At 36.7% G+C, this 17467-nt stretch overlaps 1 protein-coding gene across 2 annotated transcripts in view; it reads left to right on the forward strand.

Moving 5' to 3' along the window:
• Nucleotides 1–17467, forward strand: part of ITGA4 (integrin subunit alpha 4) — a 91804-nt gene that overhangs the window by 33373 nt on the left and 40964 nt on the right. Inside the window, exons 11-16 of one of the 2 annotated variants that reach the window (XM_030324491.2) lie at nt 3603–3697; nt 5003–5093; nt 5672–5717; nt 6088–6132; nt 6218–6242; nt 8734–8844. In XM_030324491.2, the coding sequence (XP_030180351.1) occupies nt 3603–3697; nt 5003–5093; nt 5672–5717; nt 6088–6132; nt 6218–6242; nt 8734–8751 (320 nt within the window). In that variant the 3' untranslated portion in view covers nt 8752–8844. Of the gene's footprint in view, nt 1–3602; nt 3698–5002; nt 5094–5671; nt 5718–6087; nt 6243–8733; nt 8889–17467 lie in introns of those variants that run through there. The other variant, XM_030324489.2, reaches the window with a different exon arrangement.

Raw genomic sequence — 17467 nt, forward strand, 5'->3', positions numbered from 1 at the left:
TTTTTTCCTTGTGATAACTTAAGATCTACTCTTAGCAACTTTGAAATAGATGATACAATATCGTTCACTCTAGTCATTACACTGTACCTTGCATCTCCAGAACTGTATCTTAGAACTAGAAGTTTGTACCTTGACCTTTTCACCCAATTCCCCCTACCCCTCAACTCTGGCAACCACCAATCTGATCTGTTTCTGTGAGTCTGATTTTTTTTTTAGATTCCACGTGTAAAAGCGAGATCCTACCGTGTTAGTCTTTCTCTGACTTATTTCACTGAGTAAAATGCCCTGAGTTCATACATGTTACCACAAATGGCAGGATTAATTTCTTTTTTATGGCCAAGGTAGCCTTTTATTTTTGCCAATGAGTAAGCATTTTGCACGTTTTTGATCTTAACAAGACTGTGCTGATTTGCAAGTGGGCTCAGCGTGTTGTACTTCTTCACTGAGGTTTTTAATTCTTCTCTACCATATCTGCCTAGGTGAGAAAGCAAGGAACCTTGTCTTGTATTTCTTTGTTTCCCTATTCTTTTACCGCATCTTCTATCTTATTTAATTATTCTGGAGTAGATGGGTGAAGTTACTTTTTGTTCATGGCAGTGTGTGGGATTGTGTAGAAAGGGGATGAAAATCTCACCTGTTCTTTTTCCTTCCACATCCAGTCATAGATGCAAACAGGCTTAAAGTCCTTACTATTCACACTTTCGTGGTGCTTTGTAAGAGGAGACAAGTTATTTTTGCATTCATTATATCCTGTCCTTTTTCTTTTTTTAATTCAATAGGAAAAATCAGGCTGAATTTCCTGTGTACTTAGAAAAGCAATGCAGGCCATTTTCTAAGGAGATAACCAATTTGGCAAGAGTCCAGCATAAAAATCTCATCAAGAGTGTGAGGAAGTTAGGGAATAGGTACATGAATAAACCTACATGATGGACACAACTGACAGCATTTTGGATTTCATCCATAAAATTGATATGGAAAAACCACTTATATTTTGGCTTAAGTTTTTTCACCTTGAGCATTGACTTCTAGACTGTATGTTTGAATATTTTTTAAGCAGAGCCATAATGAAGTATAACCTGTGTATTTATGTGCCCCTGAAATGTCGATATAATCATATCATTAATTGAGCAGTTCTTTTGACTGCAGGAGTTTGCAGGAGAGGAAAACACTGGAGATAGTCTGTAGTGTTCATGATTCCGTAGAGCATGGTGATGGGTGAACACAGGCTCTGGGAGCCAGACCGCAGCACTTATATCCCAGCTTCTTCATATCCTAGCTCTGTGCCCTTTAGCAAGTTACACTCTGTGCCTCAGTTTCCTCATCCAAGTTGGAATCAAAAAGTACTTATTTGATAAAGTTTAAGAGTTACATGAGAAAAGCCCCTACTACAGTGCCTGCATTATAATAAAATTGTGTTTATTTCCATTGTTAGCTGATGTTAAAATTATTTTGATTATGCCAATAATTGTTACAGTTTGCACTAACAATGAAATAAAATGTTCTAAAAATTGTCAGTGTTTTGCTCTATATGTTGTGTCCCAAACTGACTTGGATAGGCATGAAAAAAACATTATTAATAATACGTATTTTCCTTATTCCTGTAACGTTTGCTAACATTTAGTATGTTCTGTAACAGATCCAAATGTAATCATAGGAAATAAGAATTTGGATCTATATATAAGAAAGGAAAAAACTGAATATAGTCCACAAGTCTTCTGCTTGAAATGACATTGATTTGGGCTTTTTTATATTTCATTTGAAAGGGCACATCTGTATCGTGTCAAGACTTGTGCCTTACATCACTAGTGCTAGTGACTTATTGCGAGAATTTCTGTGTGTCAACAGCTTCATAGCCCCAGGCTCGTTAGCTTTACGTATCATCGAGAATGAAGATCCAGGACTCTAGTTTACTAATGATGTAGCCATAGTAGTTGAAGTATAAACCAGCCCTGACTACTGAGATCTGTGACAGGTCTTGCCTTCAGTGGCCACGGGATGCTTTCCCCCCACTCCTTCCCTTACCTCCCTCTTCCTCTCTCCTTCTTTCTCTTCCTTCCCACTCCTTCCCCTTATGTACCTGTGAGTATTTAGTTTGCACAGGTATGGCTCCAGCTATTTCAAACTCATTGCCATTGTTCCTGTGTTCCATGCTGCCCCTTAGTCCCCTGTCATGATGCAGGCTATTGTTTCTGTCTAAATTGCCTTTACCCTTTTTTTTTTTTCTCACCTGGCTATGACCTGTCACTACTTTAATCTCGGCTTGGGTGTCCTCTTCTATGTGAAGCCTTTCCTCATTTCTACCACCTTCTCATATGTGGTGCTTTTATTCTGGTTTTACGTTCTCTTCTTCCCTGCTAGACCACAGTCCCTTTTCATGGCCCTCTCCTGTATGGCTGGTTTCTGTCAAATGCCCAGAATACAGTAGGTGCTCAATAGTTTTCCACTGAATAAATCAACAAATGGGTATAATTGCACATGAGGATTTAAAATAACTGGCACAAGTCAAAAGAGCGCAACCTTATTATGTTTAAACAATATATAAAGTATGTCTATTATTTACTTTTAGATGCCATTAGAAATTGTACAACATTTGGCATAGAATCATATCAAAGAGGTATTTATTCTCATTGAAATAGCAGTCAGCAATTACCACCGTAGCTGTTAAAAAGTTTTCAGATCTGATAAACTAAGAAGTATTGACTATCATGAAAGCAAACTTGCTGTATTTTGGGTTTCTATGAAAGTAATAAGAAAACATTGTATGTAAATGAACCTATGACTAAACCCAAATAAATGTAAAACTAATGAAATGCTCTTGCAGCTGTAGAAAATTATTTTTCTCCTGTGTGTTGTATATTTATGGCCCTTAAGCAATCATGTCCTTCCTAGTTTGTTTTCTTTTGCTTATGTCAGTTGATGAACTCTTTTATTTTTTCTCTTGGCATCATAACCTGATACGAATCTCAATAAAGTCATAAAGATGATGTAGTCATTACTTTACAGAACAAATTCAGTTTCCGAAATCCAGTTTGCATGTTTATACGTGGGTGGGTGGGTACAGATGTTCTTAACAAATACCTTGATTACTTTCATTAGAACAGGAATTTAGAGGTCATTTTGCAAATAAAGTAAAACCCAGAGCTCAAAACAAGGACTCTTATGGTTATAATATTCACAGATGATAATTTATTATGTGCTCAGGTCTGCTCTAAGCGCTGTACATGAGTTATGTCCTATGCTGAGGGTGAGTTCTCTCACGATCCCAGGCTATCTGTGAAGGAACTGAGACACAGGTTAAGAAGAGGGCCCTGCTGGGGGTCATGCTTTGGTGGTTTGGCTCTAGAGGCTGGGCCCTTAACCATTACTAGAGTGTCTTTCAGAGCCATTTGCTCTTCTTCTTCCATGCACAGACTGTTTTATACCATTCTGCACATTGTTATGATGACGGATGCATCTTGTGATGTTTGTTTTCTGTGTAGTGAGTATTCATTTCTTGATAAGGAACTTTCATATGTGATATGAATTAAGTAGCATGAAAGTCTTCAGAGTGGCATTCTTTCTATTAAGAATTCATTTTTTCTGCCATTTAAATCCTTGAACAGATGTTGCAATTGGAGCTCCACAGGAAGATGGCTTGAGAGGTGCTATTTATATTTACAACGGCCGAGCAGATGGGGTCTCACCAACGTTCTCACAGGTAGGATACTATTCTGCTTTCAAGAGAAGCATTGATGATAAACGGTTCCTGAAACTTCCAGGGTTAACGTAGATTTATTTTTCTTAATTTCCTCTTTCAAGTACTTAATGTATTCTCTTTCACCCTTTTTCTTATAATAACAGTAGTTGGTCTCATTTTGAAGGTCATTAATAACTCTTTGGAATCACATGTTTTCTCCATAACTAGGAGTTCTGGTTCACATCCATTCTAGTTTGTATTTAATCTAGTAAGGATTTCCTCTGGGGGCTCTTGGGTGGCTCCACCTCTTGATTTCGGTTCAGGTTGTGATTTCTTGGGATTCTCTTCCTACCTCTCTCTCTCTGCCCCTGCCTCCCTCACACACATGCATGCGTGCTCTCTCTCTTGCTCTCAAAATAAATAAACTGAAAAAAAAATATTTCCTCTGCATTGCGTCAAATTTATGTTCTGAGATAGTATCCGTACTCTTTCAGATAAGCCCATGTGGATTTGATTAACTGTGTCTTGCAGTGTGCCTAAAGCCCCATGTTTCAGGGAGGTCGCACAGGGAGAGCAAACACATGATACTCTGATTCTTTCAGGAAGCAGCCGCAAGATGGGAGCTTTTAATAAAGTTCCCTGGTCTAACTCTGACTTGACTTTTGTCTTTCGATAAATCGGGATATTTCAGTGTATAGGAAACACTCCCTACATATGCAGAGAAGAAAAGTTTTTCCAAAGATCTTTTTGTGGAAATATTAGCTAATACTGTTATTCTTGATTGAGCAAAATAGGTAAATGGTTCTCCATGTTGAACATGAAACCTCTGTACTTGTCTAGTAAAAACTATTGACTTTCTTAGTATGAATAGTGGCCAGACACGAATAAATCTATCCGGATGTGAAATTAGACATATGGAATAGGAAACACTGATGTCAGTTGTCACACGCTAGGAAGCAATCTGGCCAAATGGGGTGGCTTTCATCATAAGCCTGAGTAGTAGGGAAATAAATACAAAGCCTGAAAGAAGACTGGGGAGAGAGAGAGTCAGGACTGTTTAAGATCCCTTCTGTATAATTTTCTCTTTGTGACTTTTTCTAGTCAGAAAGTGATTTTTTTTCTTGGCAAAAAATAGATGTTATCTGCCCAACTCAAGCTGGCAACTTTCATTTCTTTTAGATGCAAGTATTTGACTTAAATGCATTTTGTTACTAAATGTGCCTAGGTGTTGTAAGGCTCATGATTTAACTAGATCGTTGCTGCTTTGAGATATTCTTTGAGATATTTGAGTGTTAAAAAACTGCTTCCTACTTACCGATTTTTCAGAGAATTGAGGGACTTCAAATCAGCCAATCATTAAGTATGTTTGGACAGTCTATATCTGGACAAATTGATGCAGATAATAATGGATATGTAGGTGAGTATTAAATTGACTATTTCATAAATTGAAATGAGCTCATTTGGGGTGTTGCCTTATTACAAAGTACATAGAACTGGTATGGAAAAGTCCTAATTTACTGGTAATTTGTTTCTTTCCTTTTTAAAGCTTTTTTGAATGCAAGGATGGGTCAGAAATGATCAAATAATTAGTCAGTTGTACCGTGTTAGTTACTTGACATTTTATTCCTTGTTCTTGAAAAAATGAAAGGCACCCATGAAAATCAAACATGAGGTGCTGGAAAAAAAGACACGTTTTTGTACCTTGAGAGGAGATTCCTGGGTGACTATGTGTAGTCTAAACGTTGAATTTTTTAGTAAACTTTGTAAGTTTTTATCATAAAGTTTGTTTACATTGTAAAGGGATGAATGTTACTACAGATGAATAGACTCAGATAAATGTGGAATGAATCCTAAGACGTAAGTATATCTTTTGTAATTAATTTTCTGTAAATAGTGTTTTGATACAGTCATAAGGGGATACATAGGTATTTGTGGCTGGAAAGCAATTCTCTTTGACTAATGATGTTCATTAATCTGTTGTTTTTCATCCTCCAGATGTGGCAGTTGGTGCTTTTCGGTCTGATTCTGCTGTGCTGCTGAGGTAAGGTTGATGCATTTCACTGCTTAATGACAATTGGGCTTAATTGTAAATGATGGGAGGTAGTTTTTAAAATTGGCAGTGGTGGTGACCTCATAATGCTTTTTTCTTGGTATTATGAAATTTTATTGAACTTTAGGATTGTATTTCCATCTTACGTGGCTATTATAATTAAATCCTCAGGCAAAGCCAGTATTTTTAGAAACTCAAATGAAAATTTCTCTTGATTCATTCACAGAAATGTAATTGAGTATATATGCACTTACTACTAATAGGGCAGTTTCATGAAGTTACTTGGTCAATGGAAACTGAAAAAACAAATCCAATTTTTTCTAAAGGAAAAGTAATATTGCTAATTTTATTTCCTTCTTAGGACAAGACCCGTAGTGATTGTTGAAGCTTCTTTAAAACATCCTGAGTCAGTAAATAGAACAAATTTTGACTGTGTTGAAAATGGATTGCCTTCTGTGTGCATGGATCTAACACTCTGTTTCTCATACAAGGGCAAAGAGGTTCCAGGTTATATTGGTAAGGATGGCCTTACAGAATTTACCCTGAGTGTGTACTTCACTCATTAATCTCATGGTCGTCTTCTGAGCCCTGACATTGTTTCACCTTAGAGGTGAATACTCCTTTCTGCCTCATCTTTTGGATTCTCAAGTTACTCTAACCAATGAGTGGGCAACAGTAAGAGGCTGTATATAGTTTTCTGAAAATTATGACAAGAAGTAAATCAGGAGTATCACCTTGCTGTATTGGGGTGAGCTAAACTGAGCTTAATATATGAAATATCTTTAGAATAGAAAGAACATTACCACAGCTGCTTCTTTGTTTAACTGGGCTCCTTTCACAGCTGGAGCTGGCTTAAATTGGAAGTCCTGAGAGGGAGATTGTTCTCTTTATATTTTGTCTTTTGAGTGAGTGAAGAAGCTTATCTCAAACCTAGACGTTGATTTCAATTTCCATAAATAACACACATCTCTTGAGGATTTCCTATGACTGTCAGCTTCTGAGAGCCATGTCCATTCCCTTTATATAGGTAGCTCTCAGTTGCGTGCTCTGGAGAAGAGAGTATTGATAGGGCTCATGCAAAATTGTGGTTAATCTCAAATCACATATATGTGACTTTATACACATTAAATTTTTTCTAGCAGGTTATGTTCCTAATTATGTTATACTTAAGCTAGTATTAGAATAACTACTAATGAAACTAGCCAATGGTAGGAGAGTGGCATACTTGGGTTTATTATTTGGACATTAAAATTCGATAAACTTCATGAGCCACCCAGGACCTATCCAGAGTTGATTGTATTCATGACCCTGCAGACTCTCATCATCTAACCATCACAAAGGGCAGCAAATACACCAATCAAACTATGGATATGTAACAGAAATCTCCTTCTGAATCAGCCTATAATGAGAGGTATAGAATGAGCTTAGTGTATCTACTTTAGAACAGACTCACTTTTCATAGTGCACTGCAAAAGTCCTGGCTAGGCATACAGTAGTAGGACAGTGGGCAAAACTTTAACCTGGTTACAAGAAGTGGCATTTTCAGGGCATGACCCCAGTAACACAGACAAATTGATGGATTAGCTGAAAGACAGATGTTGAATTGATACGACTGTCTCCCTTTATGTAAAATCCGTGTTTGTTGTACTACCGATTCCATTGTGACCAGATATTTTTAAAAATGGTTGAAAACAAATGTATGACACTCGTAAATAATCACAGCGCTGTTACAAAAGCAAGCTTTAGAGTTGCATAGAATGAGTCCTTGGGAGAAATAATTCACATGGTAAGCATTTTTCATAAAAGCCGATGTTTTGCCACTTACTGTGAATGGATTTTTATCCACCCTTTTTTCCTTTACTTTTTGCCTGAACTCCTGGTGATGAATTGTGGATGGCTGTTTCAATTACTCTTTCATCTCTGAGGCACTGAATCTCCGCTATTGTAATTTTGAAGCCAATTGATTGGGACTTCATTGTTTATTTTATAAATAAAAGTCAGGTTAAAAGATTTATTTGAAACTTGTAGGAGTAATACAGGTTTTATCCTTATGTTTCCTTGAAAAAAGTAGATAAAATTGCTCCAAAAGAATAAGTTACTCCCAAGATGTAAATGAAAACTTCAGGAATTATATAAATTCTTTAAAATATCACTTATGAATCTATTGCTCCTATATAATGAGCGATATCTCAGCAGACTGTTAATGTAGCTTGTTTTGCAAAGAATTCTTTTAGGTTAAAAAAATTGCTCTTTCTTTGTAATATCTGTCTTGGAATTTTTTTGGATACTTATTAGATTTCCTTATATTTTTGCTTATTGAGGACATTCTTCAGCAGATGATTGTCTACTATGTGATATTTGAAGTAAATATTACTAAACTGCCAGAATATTTATTCAGAAGATGTCTATATTTGGCACAAACCAGCACTGGAAGGTCAAACTGGAAACCAATAAAAACATGGAGGAGACTAATCAGGGTCTAGGGCTGGAAAAGGAGACGCCTTTGGGTTGACTTTTGAACAATTTGTTCACTTTTCATTTTGAAAAATAATAAAAATCAATCACGTCTCAAGTCAGAAACAACAGTGAACCCCACCATGTATAAAATTAGTGATACGTGATATGTGAGTGCAGTATTCTGTCTGTGGCTCTTTAGTTGGACATTCTAAGAACAGAAGGATTCCAAAGAAATACGAAACTTAGAACTTTTATGAGTAGTTACAATTTTAGTATTGTAGTTTTGAAACATATATAGGAAGATTAAGTAAATACCTGAAGATGGTAACAGTTAAAACTAGAAACCTAGAGAAAAGTTGATTGATATTTTATAACAATTTTTTCAACTTGTGTTTTCAATATGTGTCGTCTTCCAGATTTCAGGTTAGTTTTGAAAAGCCACTGACATAAGAAAATGCTGGATATCATTTTGACTATTTTCATTTCAAAAATAATAAATGCTTTTAGGTACTTATTTGCATTAACTGCAATTCTCTCTACATTTTTGCAGTTTTGTTCTATAACATGAGTCTGGATGTGAACCGGAAGATAGAATCTCCATCAAGATTTTACTTTTCTTCTAATGGAACATCTGATGTGATTACAAGCAGCATGAAAGTGTCAAGCAAAGTAGCTAACTGCAGAACACATCAAGCATTTATGCGGGTAATGTAGACTAGTTTTTTATTAATGAATGTGTAAACTCCAGTATTACCACTACAGTGAAAATCTTACTGCATTGGTATCTTTTTATAAAATGTGGTTTAAAAGCAGATGTGATTCCCTCCTGAACTAGCTGGCCTATTGTTACAGGGTTAAGATGTTCGGCAATCCTGTGATGTGGCTAATGCAGAGTCTGCATTTTGCATCTTCTTTATTTCACGTTTATCACATTTTTACTGTGTCATTCTTTTTAAAGATTTGCCTTTTCCTTTCTACAATTGCTATTTTCCTATCCCTGTTTTATATGCTTCCCTAGAAATGTACATCTTGAGTAGCTCTGCGGAGCCTGAGATCTGTTTCCAGGTAGGTTTTTCTTGACAGGGGTGTGGTAGGGAAGGGTAGGGTGGGGGCAGGGAAGTTGGTTTGTTTTTCCTGTGACTCTAATGAAGCAGAAGCCATCATGACTGCGTTTGGATCAGGTCTTTGTCCCCATGCCAGCATTGTTAGTGATGTCAGTGGGAACTTGCACAGTTGCAGCGTGGTAGGGATCATCTGTGGGCCAGGACAATGACTCTCAAGATGTTTGGGGGTATGTCCTGCCAAAGCACAGCCAGTTTCATGTTTCTTTTATTAAAATACTCATTCCCAAACTGATCATCACGTTCCTTGCGTTGGTCAAATTTTATCCTATGGAGCAGTGCCAGGTCGTTTTCGTTAGGGAATGGTGTACTTCATCAGAAAATCTACGGCCACAAAGAAGCCAAACTATTCCCAGGAGCCCCTTCTGGGATTGCAAATAGTAGCCTCCGCTTAGAACTTAATTTTCCCTTGGATACTTATTCCAAGCAAATGCAAACAAGCATCAAGGTTCTAACACTATTAAATGCTAAGAGCAATAATCCCTATGCTATTTCCTCATTTCCCTTAACACTTTTTATTGTACTAGAATAAAGCTATGAGATGGTTGAGAACCAAAAACATAGAATGATACTAATGTAACCATCATTTATATGTTAGGGATGAAAGAGGGATTTTTTTAATACTATATAGTTGAGATTGTACTTAGTCTCCAAAATTGACTCACCTATCATTGAGACCATTTTCAAGGCAGTAAAAGGGCTGACATTAGACATTTGCAAAGAAACATTGTGTTGAATTTGTATGACAGGAAATTGATCTGACTTACTTAGTTACTCCTGTGTTTCTTGGCATTGTTCCAACAAGTAAGAGTTCATCAAAAATAGTGTATTTTCGTTGGGATACATTTGTAGTAGAAATGACAATTTAGCAGAGGTTTCTTGACACACACTTGTAATGTTACCCTGGTGTTGATGGTAGCAGGTTAACAGCGATTGACTTTCGGCCATATTGTCAATGTCAAACAAAAGCATTTACCTCTGGGATTGGTACACAGTAGGAACTTTTTAAAAAGTGATTGAAACCATTATTAAAATCAAAACAGGTCTGGTTGTTATTCAGGAAGATATGGGAAGATAATGAGTGCATTGTCCATTCCCACCAGCCTGGTAACTGGAGGTATTTCACAATGCTAATACTACTGTGCTTCTAGAGTCCAAAAGAACCTGATACTCTTTTTTTTTTTTTAATTTTTAAAAGATGTATATTTATTTTGAGATGGTGAGAGAGAGAGAGAGAGTTGGAGAGGGGCAGAAAGAGAGGGAGAGAGAGAATTCCAAGCAGGCTCCACACTGTCAACACAGAGCCTGTTGTGGAGCTCGATTTCATGACCCTAGAATCATGACTTGACCTGAAATCAAGAGTCAGACAATTAACTGATTGAGTGACCCAGGTACCCCAGAAACTGATATTATTCTGCCTTCTTAATGATAGTAAAAAAAAGAAGAGCAGTGGTCAGGATGCTTGGATTGTCTGTTCCTTTGTTCCATAAAACTTGTCCAGTATCAGGAACATTAATGGTCATATTCTACTTCAACGTCACTTACAATGAAGTGAGGTACACTTGTTAATTATGTGGCCTGGCCCACAGCCTCCACTTCTCACAGGACTCTCTGCCAGTTGGGCACACTTTCCTCCTATGGTCCTTGGCATTGGTCGTACCAGATAAGCTCCACTTAATTAAATTGAGTAGGTATTTGAGTACCAACATTCTGTTTGAGACACTTGTATATATCAATGAATGAAATATAAAGAGATTACTGCCCTCACCGTGTTTATAGTCTAGTGGAGTGAGGTAATCAACATGATAAAAATGTAAATTTTAGACTATTTTACAAGGTAAACATGATCAAAAAAGAAAAGGGCAGGGGCGCCTGGGTGGCTTGGTCAGTTAAGCGTCCGACTTCGGCTCAGGTCACAATCTCACAGCTTGTAGGTTTAAGTACCACATCAGGCTCTGTCCTGACAGCTCGGAGCCTGGATCCTGCTTCGAATTCTGTGTCTCCCTCTCTCTCTGCCCCTCTGTCCTTCCCTCCCTCCACCTGTCTGTCTCTCTGTCTCTCTTTTTCTTTCTCTCTTTTTCTCTCTCAAAAATAAATAAACATTTAAAAATTTAAAAAGGGCAGAGTACAGGAAACTGTGGAGTGCTGGAGAAAAAATGAAGGGTGCATTTTATTTTATTTTTTTAAGTATAATTTACACACAGTGTTAGATTAGTTTTAAATGTTCTATATAATGATTCAATCATTCTGTGCATTAGTGATGATCACAAGTGTCCTGTTTTTAAAATTTTAACTCCAGGGTAGTTAACATGCAGTGTTTCACTAGTTGCAGCTGTACAATGTAGTGATTCAACGGTTCCATATGTTACTCAGTGCCCATCAGGATAAGGGTACACTTAATCCCATTTATCTGGTTCACCCATGTCCCCAACCTCTCTCCCGCTGTTCTCTATACTTAAGAGTCTGTTTTTACCTCTTTTTTTCTTTGTTTTGTTTCTTAAATTCCACAAATTAGTGAAATCATGTGGTATTGGTCTTCCTCTGACTTACTTTATTGAACATCCTACCCTCTAGGTCCATCCGTGTTGTTGCAAATGGCAAGAATGCATTCATTTTTATGGCTAATATTCCAGTGTGTGTGTGTGTGTGTGTGTGTGTGTGTGTACACATGCCACATCTTTATGCATTCATCTGTCAGTGGACACTTGGCTTGCTTCTATGTCTTGGCTATTGTAAATAAGGTTACACTAATCATATGGGTGCATATTTTTTTTGAATTAGTGTTTTCATTGTCTTTTGGTAGATATCCAGTAATGGGATACCTGGATCATATGGTAATTCTATTTTTAATTTTTTTGAGGAACCTCAATACTGTTTTCTAATAGGCTGCATTAGTTTGCATTCCCACCGGAAGTCCCAAGGGTTCCTTTTTTCTCCACATCCTCACCAACTCTTGTTTTTCTTGTGTTTTTGATTTTAACCATTGTGACAGGCTTGAGGTGACATCTCATTGTGGTTTTGATTTGTATTTCCCTGGGGATGAGTGATGTTGAACATCTTTTCATGTGTCTGTTGGCCATTTGTATGTCTTCTTGGGAAAAATGTCTATCCAGTTCCTCTGCCTGTTATTTAATTGGATTTTTAAAATTTTTGGTGTTGAGTTGCTTAAGTTCCTTATGTAGTCTGTATATTAACCCCTTATTGGATATATCATTTGCAAATAGCTTCTCTCAGTAGGCTTTTTTTGTTTGTTGATTGTTTCTTTTGCTGTGCAAAAGCTTTTTATTTTGGTGTAGTCCCAGTAGTTTATTTTTGCTTTTATTTCTCTTGTCTCAGGAGACATGTCTAGAAAAATGTAGCTACAGCTAGTTTCAAACACATTACTACCTATATTTTCTTCTAGTTTTATGGTTTCAAGTCTTTCATTTAAATGTTTAATTCATTTTGAGTTTATTTTTGTGCATGATGTGAGAAAGTAGTCCAGTTTCATTTTTTTGGCATGTAGCTATTCAGTTTTCTCAGTACTATTTGTTGAAGAGACTGTCTTTTCCCTATTGTGTATTCTTGTGGGTTTATTTCTGGGTGTTCTACTCTGTTCCATTGATCTATGTGTCTATTTTTATGCTAGTACCATACTGTTTTGATTACTACAGCTTTGTAATATAACCTGAAATCTGGAATTGTGATACCTCCTAGTTTGTTCTTTCTCAAGATTACTTTGGCTGTTTGGGGTCTATTGTGGTCCCATACAAATTTTAGGTTTATTCTAGTTCTGTGAAAAATGCTTTTGGCATTTTTATAGGGATTGTATTGAATCTAGATTGCTCTGGGTAGTATGAACATTTTTTTTTTATTGGTTTCAGGAGTAAAATTTAGTGACTTATCACATACATATAACACTCAGTGCTCATCACAAGTGCCCTCCTTAATGCTCATCACCCATTTATCCTATCCCCCCCCCACCTCCCCTCCAGCAAACCTCAGGTTGTTCTCTGTATTTAAGAGTCTTTTATGGTTTGACTCCTTGTTTTCATCTTCTTTTATTTTTCCTTCCCTTCCCCTATGTTCATCTGTTTTGTTTCTAAAATTCCACATGAGTGAAATTATTTGATACTTGTCTTTCTCTGACTTATTTCACTTCGCTTAGCATAACACACTCTAGTTCCATTCATGTTGCTGCAAATGGCAATTTCTTCCTTCCTTCCTTCCTTCCTTCCTTCCTTCCTTCCTTCCTTCCTTCCTGATGGCCAGTTAATATTCCATTGGGTGTGTGTGTGTGTGCACATCTTTTTTATCCATTCATTAGTTGATGGACATTTGGTCTCTTTCTATAGTTTGGCTAATGTTGATAGCACTGCTGTAAACATTGGGGTGCATGTGCCCCTTCAAATGAGCATTTTTGTATCCTTTGGATAAATTCCTAATAGTGCAATTGCTGGGTTGTAGGTAGTTCTATTGTTAACTTTTTGAGGAACCTCCATACTGTTTTCCAGGGTGGTTGCACCAGTTGGTATTCCCACCAATGTCACGAAAGGGTTCCCCTTTCTCTGCATCCTTGCCAACATCGGTTGTTGCCTGAGTTGTTAATGTTAGCCATTCTGACAGGTGTGAAGTGGCATCTCATCATGGTATTTGGTCTGTATTTCCCTGCTGATGAGTAATGTTGAGCATCTTTTCATGTGTCTGTTTGCCATCTGGATGTATTCTTTGGAAAACTGTCTATTCATGTCTTCTGCCCATTTTTTTAATGGATTATTTGTTTTTTGGGTGTTGAGTTGGTAAGTTATTTATAGATTTTGGATACTGACTCTTTATCCTATATGTCATTGGCAACTATCTTCTCCCATTCCATCAGTTGCCTTTTAATTTTGTTGATTGTCTCCTTTGCTGTGCAAAAGCTTTTTATCTTGATGAAGTCCCAATAGTTCATGTTTGCTTTTGTTTCCCTTTCTTCCAGAGACTTGTCTCGTAAGAAGTTGCTGCAGCCAAGGTCATAGGGGTTGCTGCCTGTGTTCTTTTAGCATTTTGATGGTTTCCTGTCCCACATTTAGGGTTTTCATCCATTTTGAGTTTATTTTTGTGTGTGGTGTAAGAAAGTGGTCCAGGTTCATTCTTCTTCATGTTGCTGTCCAGTTTTCCCAAGACCATTTGCTGAAGAGACTGTCTTTTTCCCATTGGATATTCTTCCCTGCTCTGTTGACAATTAGCTGACCATATAGTTGTGGGTCCATTTCTGTGTTCTCTCTTCTGTTCCATTGATTTTTGTGTCTGTTTTTGTGCCAATACCATACTGTCTTGATGATGAAGCTTTGTAATACAGTGTGAAGTCTGGAATTGTGATGTCTCCAGCTTTGGTATTTCTTTTTCAACACTACTTTGGCTATTTGGAAGTCTTTTCTAGTTTCATCAAATTTTAGAATTGTTTGTGCTAGCTCTGAAGAATCCTGGTGTTACTTTGATAGGGATTGCACTGAATGTGTAGATTGCTTTGGGGTAGTATAGACATTTTAACAATATTTGTTCTTTCAATCCATGATCATGGATTTTTTCCATTTCTTTGTGTTGTCTTCAGTTTCTTTCATAAGTGTTCTATAGTTTTCAGAGTACAGATTTTTACCTCTTTGGTTAGGTTTATTCCTAGGTATCTTATGCTTTTTGGTGCAATTGTAAATGGGATTGATTCCTTGGTATCTCTTTCTGCTGCTTCATTATTGGTGTATAAAAGTGCAACAGATTTATTTATGAACATTTTGACAATACAGTTTCTTTCAGTCCATAAGCATGGAGTATCTTTCCATTTGTGTCCTCTCCAATTTCTCTCATCAGTGTTTTATCACTTTCAGAGGCCAGGTCGTTCACCTGCATGGTGTATTCCTAGGTATTTTACTCCTTTTGTGCAATTGTAAATGGGACTGTTTTCTTAATTGCTCTTCTACTTCATTATTAATATATAGAAATGCAACTGATTTCTCTGTATTAATTTTGTATTTTGTTACCAGACTGAAAATATTTATTAGTTCTAGTAGTTTTTTGTAGTCTTCAGAGTTTCCCACGTATAGTACCATGTCATCTGCAAAGTTTTAATTTTTCCTTACCAGTGTGGATGCCTTTTAATTTTTTTTCTTAGCTGATTCCTGGGGTGGGACTTCCCATACTGTGTTAATAAGTAAAGGTGGTGAGAGTAGGCATCCTTGTCTTCTTCCTGATCTTAGAGGAAAACTTTTCAGTTTTTAACCATTGGGTATGATGTTAGCTGTGGGTTTTTTATATATGGCCTTGTAATGTTGAGGTAGGTTTCCTCTAAATCTACTTTGTAGAGTTTCTATCATGAATGAATATTGTACTTTGTCAGATGCTTTTCCTGCATTTATTGAGATGATCATATGGTTTTTATCCTTTCTCTTGTTGATGTATCACATTGATTTGTGAATATTGAGTCCTCCCCACCCCCCTGTATCCCTGGAATAAATCCCACTTGATTGTGTTGAATGATTTTTTAATGTATTATTGAATTTGGTTTACTAATATTTTGTTGAAGATTTTTACATTAATGTCAATCAAAGAAATTGGCCTATAAGTTTCTTTTTTTGTAGTGTCTTTGGTCTTGGTATCAGGGTAATGCTGGCCTCACAGAATGATTTTGGAAGTTTTCCTTCCTCTTCTAATTTTGGGAAGAGTTTGAGAAGAATTGGCATTAACTCTTCTTTAAGCATTGGGTAGAATTCACCTGTTAAGCTGGTCCCGGACTTTTTGTTTGTTGGGAGTTCTTTGATTACTCTTTCAATTATTATTGGAAGCAATTGGTCTGTTCAAATTTTCCGTTTCCTTCTGATTCAGTCTGAAAGATTACACATTTCTAGAAACTTAGCCATTTCTTCTAGGCTGTCCAGTTTGTTGGCATATAATTTTTTCATAACATTCTTTTGTAATCTTTTGTATTTTTGTGATGTTAGTTTTTTCTCCTTTTTCATTTCTGATTTTATTTACTTTGGTCTTATCTCTTGTTTTTTTCTTGATGAGTCTGGTCTGAAGATTTATCAATTTTGTTGATTTTTCCAGAGAACCAGTTCTTGGTTTCCTTTATCTTTTCTCTCTCTCCCTCTCCCTCTCCCTCTCCCTCTCCCTCTCCCTCTCCCTCTCCCTCTCCCTCTCCCTCTCCCTCTCCCTCTCCCTCTCCCTCTCTCTCCCTCTGTGTGTGTGTGTGTGTGTGTGTGTGTGTGTGTGTGTATGTTGTCTCTATTTGACTTATTGCTGCTCTAATCTTTATTATTTCCTTAATTCTACTGGTGTTGGGTTTTGTTCTTATTTTTCTTGCTCCTTTAGATGTATGGTTGAGTTGTTTGCTTCAGTTTTCTCTTGTTTCTTGAGGTGGGTCTGTGTTGCTATAAAACTTCCCTTTTAGAACTGTTTCTTTTGCTGCATCCCAAAGATTTTGGACAGTTATGTTTTTATTTTCATTTGTTTCCATATATTTTTTTATTTCCTATTTGATCTCTTGATTTTCCCATTGTTTAATAGCATGCTGCTTAGCCTCCACATGTGTGTTTTTTCCAGTTGTTTTCTTTTAATTGATTTGTAGTTTTATACCCTTGTGGTCAGAAAAGATGCATGATATGATTTTAGTCTTCTTAAATTTATGGAGACTTGTTTTGTGGACTAACATATGGTCACTCCTGGAGAATGTTCCATGTGCACTTGGAAAGAATGTGTATTCTGCTGTTTTTAGATAGAATGTATATATCTGTTAGGTCTATCTGATCTAATGTAACATTCATAGCCACTATTTCCTGGTTTTCTGTTTGGATGATCTATCCAGTGATGTAAACGGGGTGTTAAAGTCCCCTAATATTACTGCATTCCTGTCAATTCCTCCCTTTATGTATGTTAATAATTCCTTTATGTATTTATGTGCTTCCATGTTGAGTGCATAGATAAATTGTTACACCCTCTTGTTGGATTGTACCCCTTATGTAGTGCCCTTCTTTGTCTTTTGCTACAGTATTAAGTATCTTGTCTAATAAAAGTATTGCTACTGTAGTTTTTTTTCCCCCACTTCCATGTATGTATGTTTTTTTTTATCCCTTCATTTTCAGTCTGCACGTAGTATCTTTAGGTCTGAGGTGAGTCTCTGATAGACAGTATATAGATGATCTTATTTTTTGA

The sequence above is a fragment of the Lynx canadensis genome, chromosome C1 (assembly GCF_007474595.2).
Source record: "Lynx canadensis isolate LIC74 chromosome C1, mLynCan4.pri.v2, whole genome shotgun sequence".
Lineage (NCBI taxonomy): Eukaryota > Metazoa > Chordata > Mammalia > Carnivora > Felidae > Lynx > Lynx canadensis.